At 37.9% G+C, this 15,870-nt stretch overlaps 1 protein-coding gene across 10 annotated transcripts in view; it reads right to left on the bottom strand.

The window, feature by feature from the left end:
* The window catches only part of SHANK2 (SH3 and multiple ankyrin repeat domains 2), a 688,250-nt gene that overhangs the window by 34,396 nt on the left and 637,984 nt on the right, over window positions 1-15,870 (bottom strand). The window contains exon 22 of one of the 10 annotated variants that reach the window (XM_089778580.1): window positions 1,309-2,295. The exons of the other annotated variants lie outside the window; for them this stretch is intronic. Within the exon in view, the coding sequence (XP_089634706.1) occupies window positions 1,436-2,295 (860 nt within the window). The 3' untranslated portion in view covers window positions 1,309-1,435. Of the gene's footprint in view, window positions 1-1,308; window positions 2,296-15,870 lie in introns of those variants that run through there. 10 annotated transcript variants of the gene reach the window in all.

Below are 15,870 nucleotides of genomic sequence, written 5' to 3'. Positions count from 1 at the left end.
GGCTCAGTTGCCAGAGCACAGCCCAAATGCATCCATAGAACTGGGGTTTTAGGCCAAAGATTAATGCCCGACATTTGTCAGAGGAGAAATTCAGCAAGTTTGACAGACTGTCCTGAACTTTAATAAAAACTTACATGGGTATCTGGCGAGTCAGATATAGGTGCCATGCTATACCTGTGATAATTACAGACACCACTGCTCAAGGGAATCCTGAAAACTGGAACCTTTCAGATGACCACAAGGATATCACAAGTATAAGCCAGTCTGATGCCTCTGCATGCATGCAGCAATTTTTGAGAGCCACTATATTAAATTTCCCCGAGAGAGGCAGCACCAAACAGTCATAAAATAATTTTATTCCAAAGTGTATTTTCTGTATGTCCTGTGTGCTACTGATCACACCTATGTTCTGCTGAGAACACCCTCCCCTCAGGTAATTTGATGGCTTAAGGGGATGAGAAGGAGGTTCATTCTATCAGTGAGAAGGTCATTTGTGATGCAGAAGTTTTAATTACAGAGGTAGTAGCACAGTGCCCAACAGCATTTCATGACTTACATTCTCAGGAGGTCTGGCTGCTAGGTTTATGTTTAAATTAAAATCTATGATATTATAAGGGATGGTCTCCCCTAAATAATACATTTTTTGTGTGTGTGGAAGAAAATGGTACTTATCCCACAAAGACATGGCTAATGACTCCTGTTCCAAATCCCCTGACTCTCTCAGAGGAAAATTATTATGCTGCCCACCCATCAAGCCACCAGATGCATCAAAGAAGGAACTCTGAAAATGAGAGTCGGGTGCCTAAGTGGCACATTATTGTACAGGCCCCACAATATAATCCTGGCAAGACTGCATATTACCCAACGTAGCCAAGAGCTGTGGATTAGCTCCACCTGAAGGGCTAGAGATTGACCTTGTCAGACCCACAGAGGATAAGAATGATCACGATCCAAAAAGGCACTTACAGGCTAACCCCAACACCTCAGGCCAGCATGCCAGAAACACCAGGCAAAGACTGATTGAACACAGTTTCTGAGGCTAGTATTGCCAAGACCTGTATACTTACCACCAAGTCCATAATGCTTGCTCAGAAGGGGTGGGGATAACGGAGAAAAAAAACTCAAACAGCTGCCTCAAGAAATGACTTGTATTTGTAAGAAAAGCAATGAATGCCTGGCACAGTGTAAAAAAATGCTCTCATGAGGCTAAAGTGAAAGAACGGAGGCAAATGTTCTTTAAATACCAGCAGCACACATTGTTAACAATGCAAATATAAACTACAAAATGTTAGACTAATCTAGTCAGCCAGAATACAATGTTTAGCCAAATGTATAAATGGTTGAGTTATGCCACTCATGGCCTTATGGCTAAGAATTAAAAGGACAGGCACATTAAAAAAAAAAAAAAACCCTAAAAATCCCATAATTAGTGTGACTATTTTTTCTTCCCTCCCCCTTTTGCCTGGCGTATAGGCATGGGCAACGAGGCCCTCTCAGTTATGGCTCTCTGCAGCCGGCCACTGCGACGCGGCACAGTGGCCTGTGGTGGTTCTCGAGAGACACTTGTTCCTTGATCCCCTGGTAAATATACAGTGGAGGCTGCCACTGCATCCTCACCAGTCCACGTTGAGGCACTGGTTAACTCAACATGGGGGGTGGCTCTTTGGGAGATACGCGTTTCAAGGACCTGCGTCCTTGGCTGTTTGAGGAAAGCTAAAATCTCAGACAGGTAGTTATGGATGGCTCTTGTGGATGTAGCCACAATGCCTAGCTGCAGCTCCATGCGGCCCATGGACTGTGACATGAGACCCATGGACTGTGCATGCTCCCTCTTGATATTTTCCAGCAGCTGCACAATCCTACTGTTGGTTTCCATCAACAGCCTTTCCCCCTCTGTTAGGTGGGGCTGCCCTCTCCAACCCTGATCCCTAGTGACAGGCTGAACACCATGGTGCTCTTCATTCATTTCATCATTTCCCTCCTCCTCAGGAGAGTCACTTTCAAACTGAGGAGTCCTACTGAGTGACTGATCCCCAGGAGACGGTATGTCCATTGTACACTCTGGAGTCCGCTCTGGTGTTTGAAATCCTTCAAAATCTTCCCCAACGTTGCTGTGCGTTTCAGACGACGACAATGGCCACTGCCAACTCTCTGTTGTTCTGGCTGGTGAATCTTCATCGGAAGCAGGCTCTGAGGATTCCTGTTCTTGTTCAGGCGTGGAGGGTGAGCTCGCTCTCTGACGTCTGGGTTGCCCCGAACATCCAGGAACCTCCCCATCTTGCTCCCCAGTGACATCTGGCAATCAAATAGAGGAGCAACAACCACTGTATCTGAGGCCAGGAAGATGGAGGAATCTACATGCATTGGACAACACATAGAAAGAAGCCAATTGGGAAACCACAGTGTTTGTGTTTGGGCAAATAGAAGGCCAGACTAAAGTCTAGTGGCTGAACTGGGTATGTGGCAGTTGAAGTTACTAACCACTTTATACAAGTGCATGCTGTCCTGCACCCATAACACACACAACTGTGCTGCATCCCATGGCATAACTACCAATACACCTCATTGTGATTGTGACAGGAAGTGTCAGTGAACCTCTCAAAAAGCTCACCTATGAATTGCAGTGGTGTCACAGTCAGAAATCCCTGTGATGAGCTCAGGGTCAATTGTCCAAATGAGTCTCCTGTGGTGTCAGATGTGCGCCACCACTGGTCTGTGTGGTAGCCCTTTGCTGTTCTGAAGCACTGCTGGCTATCTTCTCTTTTGTCCGACGTTTCACATCAGCCCACCACCCCTAGTGTTTGGGTTCTCCCCCTCTCCCCGCCAATCATTGCTGTAGAGCAACTGTGGTTGCCAACAGCATTTATCCTGTGAGCAATGGCCTCCCGAGCCTTATCTTTTCTGCATGCATGATTTTCCTCACGGCTTTCTCCAAACAGTATGCGAGATCCTATTTGAAGACATTGCTCACTAGGATTTTTTCCTCCCCAACCCGGATTTTTCCCTCATGTAAGATAAACTTCATTTTGTTCTCTCTTGGCTGTGTCTTCCCTTGCCTGAGGACAGTTGGTGGAAATGTGGGTGCAAGCGCTTCCCTGTGCACAATGTAATATGGAAGGAGGGGAGATTGATTATGCCATTCAAGAGGACATTGCAAATGTATTTACTCTAAATCCACCCACATATAAAAATATACTCCCACCAGCTAAAAATGACTAGACTTTTTGCACACACTCTCATTACAGTATGATCTGCTCAACACCATTTCTGACTGCATTTGTGGCTGGAACCCTCACCCTTTTCATGCTTGAGACAAACAAGTAATGAGCCTATCATGTTTTGGGGAGACAATTTGATTATAAGCAATTTGTCTGAGTCTGTTCAGCTAATTCAATAATTCAGCCCTAAGAGCCTGTATTTTTCACTTTCAGGCAAAGAAATATGTGGAAACTCCAGTGTAAGACTGTCACATCTAAGTAACAGCAGCTCCTGATCATCACTGACTGTTTGTTCTGTATTGTTGGAGCTAGGATGTGAGGAATGCTAATTCCATGTCATATCCATGACCTGGCACCTCAGTCTAGAAAAATGTTTTACTTTGACTAAATTTTGCTCTAAATTTTGCACACCATATGCTGCTCTTAAGAACTTCATCCAGAGTTGTGTATTTCTCTCTGATGAGTGCTTCTCAGCTCAGGTTAAAATTTCATTCATTTTTGTTAATAGATTTATTGTTTGTTAAGGAATTTATAGGTGATTTTATTTATATATATATATATATATTTGTTCTTGATTTGTAGAGACCTAAGGATCCTTCCTCAGAGCCCCAAAGATCCTTTAATGAGTATATTTATACATTAATCCATCTGTCTAGGTTATCATTAGGGTCATCATCATTCATTGAGGGCCTTGGGTATTTTATTTATCTAAAGGGTAACTTACAGATAATTATTTAATTTTGGTTCATTCTTATGCTGGATATTATTTGTCAATTTAAGTCACCACTTTAAAGTATTCACATTGTGTCTGATTGGACTGTCCAGTTGCATGTTTTATGGAAAGTGAGGATGAGATTGTATTTGTAAAAACGTATGAGCTCCTTATGGAAATGAATATTAGGGACAAGTTGTCATGCAGTCATTGGCTGTTCCACTGCATAAACATTTTGAAAGGGACTTAGACATTATTACTCTGTAACATGCATTGCTTTTGCAACTCTTTTTTCCTAAGACAGCCACACCTTTATTTCCAAATATCTTTAATCATCTACAGTGTAGGACCATGAAATTAATTCTCAAAACTTATAGGGTAGACATGCATAAACAGGGGACCTCTTTTCTTAACCACACAAAGCAAACACGCATTCCAGTTAATCTGTATGGGATCAGAGAGATAAAGGTAATATATATATCTCAGTTGTGCGAGCAGTCATACAAAATATATAATTCTTTTGATAGCATCAGAAAGTTCCCCATATTTGAATACTTCATTCTCCTGACAAACACTTTGAACAGAACCCACCTAACAATGGTACATAATAGAACTTACTCAAATAATAAAGAGCAAAAACGAAAATAAAAAAAAACAGTCCTAATTTGTGAATGCTTTTGTCAACATCACTTAGTTTAGTTTGATTGGTTGGAGGAAGGGGGGGGTGGGGAGAGATTAGTTTTGTTGTTCTATATGAAAGTATCCGTAACCCTGGAAGGTTTCACAAATTTTAGCACAAGTGGTAATTTATCTAAAAATGGAATTATGAAAGTTTACAAATTGTCATTCTCCTATTTAAATATTTTCTGTCCCCAAGACATGGAGCTAGAATGGTATCATCTGGCATGGGTGACCAATCACAAAAATGACAAATATTCCAAGCAAATATTTTGTGACTAATAAGCTGATAGATAGTTATTAAACCTATTGGCAAATACTTATGCACAATGCATACATTCACAGATACTAGGATAGGTTTGCTAACTGGCGACTAATGAAAAAGGGACTAAATTAATAACTTATATTGTTCATAAAAAGAGTTTGATCAACTCAAGTAACTGTTTTCCATAATGTTTATTAAATATTGGCATGGGAACATGGGAGCATTACAGGCATAGCTTTACACATACTTTTATTGATCGCAGGTCAATCATGGGAACCTTAGCTCAGAGTCAAGAATGGTATCAGTTTCTGCCCAAGAAATCCTTTCCTTGATGACTAAAGATCGCCTGATAAATTCAGACTGGAACTTAATATAATGGCACCAGTTGCTATACTGAACTGGGGAAGTGATGTGTCAACAGTCATAGCAGCAATGGAAAATCTGATTTGCTTAGAAATTGTACTGTTCAGCTGACCAAATGGCTCCCTGCCCTGACAAATGGTGACAGCAGGATTAAAACCAAACCAACTGCCCTGGTCTACACTAGGGAGTTATTTCAAAATTAGAAGTGGCGTGTCCACACTGCCAAGTCTGTTATTTGAAATTAACAGGCTAGTTGTTTCCAAATAATAACTTCTGTTTTCCATGAGAAATAATGCTTATTTCAAAATAGCAGTAGCATGGACGCTCCACTGCTGCTATTTTGAAATAACTACTCCCCAGAGTCATTCAAAGTAATTACTCCCCAGTGCTTCAAAATAATTTCCTAGTGTAGAATGTCCACTGTTACCTGAACTAAACTAACTAACTACCTCAACCCTACCTCCTGACAATGGGCTGACTCTTCACGAGCAACAGTAAATATGCCAAGTTATTGGTACAATAGAGACCATAAACATTTAACAAAATATGAAATAGTAAATCAGTGTTGTTCTTAATTGACAAAGAAATGTCGTTTTAAAAGAAGTTTTAACCATAGTGGGCACCACTACAATGACAATGGCAAAGGGAAGGGAGAGGAACTGCCCGGACTCCCTGTGACCTCAATGATAATTTGCATTCAATCAAGCAATGCCTGTACCACATAATCCAGCTTGGTAGCCTATTTGTTCATAATGGTACATAAGACAGCATAGTTGAATGCTAGGCTTACATTTCTCACAAAGTCATTTTATTTTCTGGCTGCATACACATACCTCAATGAGTGAAGCAACAAGTTTTGATGGTCTCAGAAATTGTGGACTCATTCCATGTCCCTGATCTCACCGTGCTCTGACACAGTGAGACTTTAGCCATGGCCCAATTTGTCCAGTAGAAAAATAGCAGAGGAATATGCACATGGTGACTGAGGGGGAGACTAAGGAGTTGGGGGCCCATTGCTCTTTTAAATTTAATGTTTGGTCACAGAGTAAGTACCTGTTTTCCAAAAATCACATCTGTGAGGCACTTTCACATCTGTGGAGGATAGCTTCTGCTTCAGCCTGTTGATTCTACTGCATTTATCAACACACCTGTCTGTTTTTTAAAGATGGCCCATGTATAGAAACTAACAAGTCAGTATGAGAGTCCCCTGTTTCTCTGGCAAAAAATAGGCCTGACTGATTATGTGATCACAGTACTGACACTTGCATGTACCTGTTGCAATCAATCAGTCTTTTCTGGAAAGAAAACTTTCTGGACCTTATGCAATGTTTGTAACTTCTTTGGATGGTCAAAGTGACATATATGTCATCTCTCTGTTGCCTGTGTTCTTCTACTCCTTGCCCTGTACATAAACTACATATTCTCAATGCTGCAGGCAGGACATCTATTAAATAGTGCCTGGAGGCAGGAGTACACCAAGTCTCTGGAAGCATGGATAAAGTCATGGTGTTGGTATACTGCTTTGTCGTGCTGGATCATTGCACTATGAAAGTCGTTGTCACACTTGCATGGTAACAGTCCTTCCAATTTGCCAGTAAATGTATTTAGGATGCTGGAGATGGTTTCCGTTGCATTTTGTCATTTGTAATCCGAAGAAAGCTGTAAGGCCTCCCCTGCTGTAGTGACAGCAGACCAACATAGAAGCCAAGAACAGAGCCTAGGCTACACTGGGCACTGGATAGCAGGCAGAGGTTATGGACAGCAGACGTATTTATTCAATTTTTGTTCATTGGAGTATATGTGAGAGACTTAAGCCTGTCTGTGCCTTACCTACCACTTGGCCTGGCAGTGGATCCCTCCCCTGAAGTGTGCTGCTCTTTAAGAATCCCTCCTTTTCATATCCCACAATTTCTTTTTCACCTCTGCTACTGGATCATTGCCATTTCCAATATCTTTAGTTTCCCCCACAAATGGAGCTGGACTTGAGGTGTGGGGCAGCGTCAACCTGCTGACAGGTCTGTGGAGATGTTCCTTGGGCACAACAAATGTAGCCAGGAGCTCCACAACAGCTTTAATACAGTTGAGGCGCTTCCTGGGACCTGCTACTGCTGTTCTGAACCTGGGCTTTTGCCTGTATCTGCATCATGCGTCCTGTTGCATGTGCATTTTTCGAACAGTTTAGGTACTAAGGTGATAGATGCCTTGTAAATACCTAAGATAGATACAGACAGAAACTGTGCCAGGCACAATCAATTACACAAAACTTATGTGGTTTCACTGATACTTTTTATCATCTAAAATCAACCACATTCAAAGACTTTGCATTTTTCTTTTGAAAAATGATGGTCATGCAGTGTATCTATTCCTCCCCGCACTTTCACACTTTTGAAAACTTAGCCCTTTCTGTATTTAACACACAGTCTTGATTCACTGCCTCATCTACATGCAAGATGCAAAGTTCATCTCAGTTTCACTGTTTTCGCTAGCATAAACAATGAATGCTTCCTGTTTTCTTGTCATGAATCTGCAAAAAACCACTTATTTATCTATGTCAAATGGTGATGGGCATATCTACTCCCTCCGTGGAACATTTAGATGTAGCTAGAGTGTACCGGAATTAAAGATATACTCAGTTATATACAGGTATTGGGATGCATGTGTATTTTTAAAATCTGTTTCTCAACAGTGTGCAAGTATTGTCCAAAATGAACAGCTTTTGTATGGCGTTTCAGAGGGGTATCTGTGTTAGTCTGTAATTTTAAAAACAATGAGCAGTTCTGTGGCACTTTAGAAAATATAGTTATTTTGTTTTATGGAGAAATTTCATTGATTCATTTGAAATCAGAAGTGAATAAAAATCAGGTATGTGAAGTACAGTGGGTTCAAGCCAATGTTCCCTGTAATCTTTTCCATCCATGTGTGGAATAAATTATTTTATGTGCACCGAGGCACGTGTGAATTGCACCACCAATAGAAATGAAAAGCCCATATGTGCACATTCTGCTAATCAGCTGCGTGGCATTTCCATCTCTCTGGAGTGGATACACAAATGCAACGCTTACAGGAACATTGGTCTAGGCCAACGTTTACAAACTTGCATGCCTAAAATTAATTAAGCAGATAGCCTGCAGACATGTTGCATATCTTGTAGACATTCATCACCTCTGAAAAAGAGTTCAGGCCACTCACTTTGCAGGTATCTGAAGTTAGATTTACAAGACTATATTTAGGTAGACATGCTGGAAACTGTTGGCTTAAGTTACCCATACAAGTAGGATTGGGTGGAACAAAATATATATATATATATATATCTCAAAAGAAGAAAATTTAGCAAGGAAGACTGAAGCAAGCTGTTTAGTGCACTGCATGATACCACAGAAATGTGCAAAACCCTGGTTCTGAAACATCATCCTGAATGGTAAAATCTGATCCAAATTTGTAACTTGGGACTCTCTCTTGTGATAAGAAAGCAATATGAGCAATCAAAATGTGCCAAATAATTTCTTTTAAAATAGAAGAATAAAAGTAATTCTGTGGTTTTAAAACATTTAATAGATTGAAATTAGAGGCTTTACAGTTACTTTTAAAAAAAGATACCAGTGCCAAATATAATAATAATAATAATAATAAAATATTTGCAGTTTTCCACTCAAAGTTAGACCAATGTTCATAGATAACAATTTCAGTTGCTCCCATGCTGGAGAATTTGCCATAATGGCATATATATTAACAAGAACCATCTGGACCACCAGTTTGCAAGATGCTCTATGTGGATACATGGCTCCACTCAAAACAACCACTTGCAGGATCCCACCCAGTTACAATGTCAGATTCAAACATTTATCCTGGTGCAAATATTATGCAGGGAAAAAAAAAAATTTCAGTGGGTATGAAAAGGAGAAAGTAATCTGGGCTTTTACAACATCGTTCTGAATAAGCTACAATTTCTGAACAGCATGAAAGTAAAAACAAACCATTTAAAAAAAGGTTTCCTTTTAAGAAAATTGGCGAGAAATACACTTTATGTGGTTTGGGATACCTTACATGGAAGACCAAGAAAGAGAGAGAATATCTAAAAATAAGCTATTAGAACATAAAAACTGGTTGCTGGTAACAATAGATCAATTAAACACATAAATCAATCACCTTAATACCTATAAATATCAAAACATGATTCACAAGAGCATTTGGCATTTATCTATTCACACGAAAGAAGAATCTTGGTTATTTGTCCCAGAAAGCTTATATGTTCAGTTGTGACTCAGTGTTTTCACTGCAGTGCATATAGATCATGTTTGCATATTAGGAACATATCAGACCCTTATAAGAAAATTCTAAGAGAGGCAGACATGAACAAGTGCTATTTTTGGTGTGTTAAAATTCTTATAGGCCCAATTTTCAAACACCATCTCTTCAACAGTAGGTCCAAAAACAAGTAAGCAGAGGCATTTAAAATGTGCCCAACGTCTTAAAATTCAACCTACCTTACAAGGAGTTTCCTGCCTTGTAAGAGGAATGGTCAGTGTGTACTGAAATCCTGTATGCAAAACAAAAACAAGAACAGAAAATAAAAATAAAAAAAATTCCCATCCTGCAAACCAGGTGGGATTTTAAGGACTGAGAACAGAAAATGGTATTTGAATATCCTGTTTAAGAGAGAGCATTTGAAAACTGGGCTCTCATGGGAAAAAAAGAAAAAAAATATGACAAAAAAAAGTAGTTATTTTTACAGTCATTTTCCGTGAGACATGTGCTCTCTTTTCATACCAAGGAAAGAAAAAGCAAACCACCACAAGATAGCAAAAACATTTATTTTAATTTTTTTAAAAGAAGTTAATAAACATGGAATAATGAACTATTACAGAAGGGAAATGGCAAGAAAAAAAAGGGTTATTTTTTGTTTGTTTGTTTGGTGAGATGAGGGAGACAGTTGTTCATCCCCCTGTTCCTGCAAGAGAGAGAGAACATATTTTAAAAAATCGAAAAAACTTTTCTGTTTATGCAGTTGTGTCACATTGTAAACATCACTGTTTTTTTTTACTGCCCATAAAGAACCCATTCCTGTGAACCCAGTATTACATAATTATTCATAAGAATTCTCTACTCTCCGATTCCAGAACATCCTCACTCACATGCCCCCAAATAGGTTTTCTTTGCACACTTACAATTTGTTTTCCAGTTTCTCCCTCACGGTTGTCTTATTTGGATGGTGAGGAAACCTCTTTCACTTGCTGTTCTATGGCAAAGAAAAACAATTAAATACAGTCCCTGTTATGAAAGGACTCCATATTTAGGAATAATCAGATGAATGGGGTTTCAAGTAATGAAATTCAGAATAGTAATACTAATTGCAATTGATAGCTGTATGTTGAATTCATTTCTATTTTCTACCGCCAACCTTTTCAAGAATCTTTAGGGGGTAGCTGAGTTAGTCTGTACAGGATAAACTTAAACAACTAATAATCTGGTAGCACTTTATGGACTAACAAAATATGTAGATGGTACTATGAGCTTTCGTGGGCACAGCCCACTTCTTCAGATAACCGGAAGAAGTGGGCTGTGCCCGCGAAAGCTCATGATACCATCTACATGTTTTGTTAGTCCATGAAGTGCTACCAGACCATTTGTTGTTTTTTAAGTTTTTCAAGAATGACAGTTTTATATGCCTAACTTTCAGAGGTATCTAGCACTCACTGTTTACCTACTAACTACTGATGAAATTGTCAGAGTTCCTAAAAAGTCAGACTCAATGCATTTACAACTGGGCACCCAAAATTATGGATACTTGAAAATGTAAGCTAAGGCTTTTCTTTTCCCAATACTCTTAACTCTAAATACCTTTTTTATTGCATATTTAAAACAGAGATGGCAAATGTATGGGCCAGATTCTATTCTCTGCTACACTGGTGTGAATCCACAGTAAATTCTCTGAAGTAAAAAAAAAAAGTCTTAGCTACCTCAGTATAAATGAAGATGAGTATCTAGAATCATAAGAAAATCTAAATTCTGTCCTCAAAAACCATTACTGCGTGTCCTCGTAATGGTAACAATTCAAAAATTCATTATCACTATTTGTGATTGTGTTATCAATTAACATGGACCATAAGTAACAAAAATACATTACTTACAAGAGCATTCTAGAGGTACTCTTCAGTAAACCTGGAGCTCCAGTGCCTTTTTTTCTTTTCTTTCAATAGAGTCTCTGGAAAACCTTCTTCCTATTTACAACCACTGTTGGTAGCAGAAGTTAAAGGGAGTTGCAGAAGTAGTGTTGTTGCTATTTTATTTCTGCAGATATAGCTCGATCATTATTTCACCATGTTGAAACAAAATGGTTTCTGAATCCTGTGCCTTCTGTGCATGATTTCATCAAACACAGAGTATCTTTTTTTGTTTCGACCTTTATATTATAGCATTCACACATGTATTTGCTCTGTGAATTCATTGTTTCAGATGTCATTAAGCCATGCCACCTTTGAAACAATGGGCAACAGGAATGGGATGGAGTATGAATGTTTGTTGGATGACAGAGCCAATAATATTCATTTTGAATGCTATTAACTGATTTTTTCCTAAATAAATACTGTACTATTACTTGATGCCAGATACAGAATAGACCTCTGTGCTGCAGATTATTATATACCTGCAAGATTGTACCAGCATCTAATCTGAGAGATTTCTACATCTATCTTTGATATTTATACCTTAAACCCAATAGGATAAGTAGATTTTTCTTTTTGAACGCGATACAAAAAGGATACCCAAGGAGGACACCATCCAAAACTTTCCAGCCATCACTAACCCAGTATTTTGGGATCCAAATTTATTTTCCACTCATCTAATCCATACTTTGTTTTATTACAGTCTTTGGTAGTCTCAGAAAAAATGGAATTATATTTGTGTTCTCCATTTCTTTAGTTTCTCTCTTGACCTTTTAAAGTTCTCTACTTCACTAAAACAGCTAATCGTTGCTGTTTTCTGCTAAGGCCCTAGAAAAAACAAAATCTAAAGGTGCTTGATAAATCAAATCCATTCCTTGCTAGAAAAATCATGAGACCTTTGAATGTAGAATATGTATCATAACCAAATCAAAGACAAAAAATTAAAAGCAACTTTTCACAAGCCAGATGAGTTCATCCTACTTGTTTTTAATTACATTCAAGATTCTCTTAATACTTTTTACATATAAATTTAATATGTCCAACTACTGAAATAAAATTATGCTGTAAATTATGGTGGGAGAAACAAATCACTCAGTTCAAAGAAATTTGATTAGCAGCTTGGAAAGATGACTTTTTAAGCGGATATTTATTTTTTTTTGTCATGAGACTAATAAATGAAACACAGTATTTTGAAGATTTTCTTTCCACATGGTCAATTAAGTGTATTTTTTTTACATATACACCGTAACTTAAAATGAATCCACTATTTGAATTTAACATCTTTACTAATTATTTATTTTAATTTAATGCATAAAATTTTTATTTTATCTTCCCTAAGACTGTAGCTGTAGTTTTATAACATGATGTTGCAACAAAGAGATTTGTTGGGATACGACTGCTGTCTCTCACATTTAATAATTCTTTACTTGCCAATAACAAAAGAAAAGGATTCTTACTTTTAAAAAAGTGTGTTTTGAAATTTAATGCTGTCCCTCTTTGGTGGGCAGTTGTGGTGAGCAGAAAAATGTCAATGCAGCAAACTTAGTATTTGTTGAGGTTTCAATGGTCAGTGACATCAGAACTTGAGTAGAAGCTAGAATAATGCCTAGGTAATTTTTTTCTATGAGGATGCATGACAAAGTTTTTATTACTTATTTGAAACGTATGTATCTAACTAGAATCCCCTATCTGGAGAGAACCACCAACAATCTATACCATTCCTCTCAACCAAACAGAAAATAAGCACACACACACAAAAAAGTCCCCTTCCTCTCACCTTCAACTAGGAAACATTAATTGTATTGAATTACCCTATGAAAGCTAATATAATTTTTTGTTATGCATATACAGCTATAAATATATACATATCTATATTTGCTATAAAAATCTGTCAAAAAAACTACTATTGGTGTATTCTATTTTGAAGAGACAGTTTCTAAGTAATCTTGCCCTGAGCAATAAATGTACCATTAGTTGATCTTGCTAGCAGCAGAAAACTGTTCCAATGTAAGGGGAGGTCAGAAAAGATTTTTTTTTAAAGCAAAATGGAAGAAAACACAACTAATTTATTCTGTATTATCCTAACAAGATACAGAAGAAATGTGTTACCTAGAAATTATCTTCCCTATCAGCAATCTTAGCTTTCTGCCACTGATTATAATTATACTAAAATATCATGCAGAGGCTCAGTAAGGACTCAGGCCCTCTCTTGGGCAAGGAGCTATACGAACATGTAAAGAGACAGTCCCTGCCCAAGAGCAGCTTACAATATAGGAAGGCAAGTGATATACAAAGGGTGAGAAAAGGAGGATACAGCTAAATACAAGCAAACTTGTATATACATAAATATATTTACATTATGGCAAAATATAAAAGGCCAATCTGCCCTACCACCTAGCCGTTATTAAGTGGATGGCTGCTATTTAGAAATCCCAGCAGATGTAGATCTCAAGGAGAGATTTAAATAAAAAGAAAGTAGTGGCCTTTTGGATCAGTTCAGGGAGGGCATTCCATGCATACGGGACAGTGTGGAAGATTGTTTTATTATAAAACTGAAATTGTGCAGAGCAGCATTTTTCCAGGTCAGAGTTTAAGCTGTGTGTGAAGTTCCTAAGACAGACAGTGTGGTTATGTGAGTAACACTTGTCCATTAAGAGGACAAGTGAAATCACGGATGTAGGACTACACTGATATGTTACTTGTTACTGTTTCTCAGTGGCTGCCAGTTAGCAAAGTAACTCTGAGGAGATGATATGAAAGGGTTTGGGGAAAAAATCTGAGACAAGAAAAATGGGGTTGGATGGAGAAGAGAAGACAAAGGAAGAAATGAAGGAAATATTTTCAAATGTGTTCTTCTGATTGAAAGTTAGTTCTTTATGTGTTTGCAAGTTATCAGATAAATAACTAAAACATATACAATATTTAAACGTATGTTTGACACCATAAAATAAACTGGACCATATGCCAACATTTATAGTTATGCTATTATCTTTCACTATGGAAAGGTGAGAAACAGATTAAACAAGAGACAAAATGCTTCCCCTTACCCTTCTTCTTCCGTACTGAAGCTTGGAAATAGAAAGGGAATGAATTGTAAATCAATTCTGAAGGTAAGCCCATTTTAAATGCTAAATCCTTGACTGATTTTTGAACACAAACATTTTTCTTCTATTCTTAAGAGGTGAATCTCTCCATGCTAGCTGTGGATTGGGCATATATTTTTCAAACCACTTTAAGCATAAACATCTTGGCATAGCCCAGTTTATCAGGGTTCATACTTTGACTACAAAAAATTAGTGAGTTATAAAACTTAGATTCTGTGGCTATGCAATGTGTTTTTTTACATTAAAAATAAGCAATTTGGGCACTTATGATATATAAATGGGCTATGAAAATAGGGCATTTTAACATCCTTGGAGTTTGAAAGTGGAATGAATTGTAGACAAATTGTATTTGTCATTAGTTAATACTTTGGATTAAATTTCTTTGTAGGAGAACAACTCTCGTTGTTTACATTAGATGGGGCACCCATACACTATTATGGAGAACAGAGTAAAATATGTCAATACAAGCAGAAATAGAAGGGGTTCGGAGACAGGCAACGAAAGTGATGCGAGAGACTTCCATATGGAGAAATTGAAAAGATTAGGACTCTAGTTTAGAGAGGATACTAGAGAGGGGACAGGATAGAGATATACAGTATAATGAATGATATCAAAAGGAAGGGAATTCCTTTTTTACCCTTTCTTGCTATACAATAACAAGGGAACAGTCAATGAAATTAAAAGGCAACACATTGATAAAAGAAAATACATTTGTACATAGCACATAATTGGCGGGAAATCTTTGCTGCAAGATATCACTGAGACTGAGTTTACTAGATTTAGAAGAACTGTAGATGTCATTCACATATATAAACCTACTACAAATATTCTCTTGTACTTCAGGGCATAAGCCAACCTCTAAGCAATGGAGATTAATAAGGACATTTCCATATGAAATTTCAGTATTGTCTCCTATAAGGTTTTGTGTACCTTCTGTTCATAGCCAACGAATAATTTATGCAATGCTAAGCAGCCTTTAAGGGAATAATGTATCTCTGGAGTGAGTTTAAACAGTACTGGGCAAAGGAAACTTGAAATAGGAGAGTTTGTTCCATCTGCATGTTAGAGTAAGGGAAGATGTACTTTGTTGTTGATTTTTTAAATGAAGGTGCAGTCATCTTACTGATGCTCAAAATATTTGTTTCTGATTAGGATGCCAATAGCCATAAAGCCCCCTGGAATAATAAGTAGGGCTGAAGAATGTTCCACCTTGAGTAGAAAACACTTGCAGCTACAAAACAAGTTTTTGAGCCAACTGAAGGATTGCTCTTTCCTGGAAGAGTTCTTTCCAGTGCTCCTTCGCTAAAAGAATGATGTGATTATCCTGCTCTCACACACAGACTTTCTTTCAGCTTGCTGTCACTGAGCA

Source organism: Pelodiscus sinensis, chromosome 5 (genome assembly GCF_052426305.1).
Source record: "Pelodiscus sinensis isolate ZL-2025 chromosome 5, ASM5242630v1, whole genome shotgun sequence".
Taxonomy (NCBI): Eukaryota; Metazoa; Chordata; order Testudines; family Trionychidae; genus Pelodiscus; species Pelodiscus sinensis.
The sequence above is the reverse complement of the archived record's forward strand: the minus strand, read 5'-3'. Positions and strand labels throughout refer to the sequence as shown.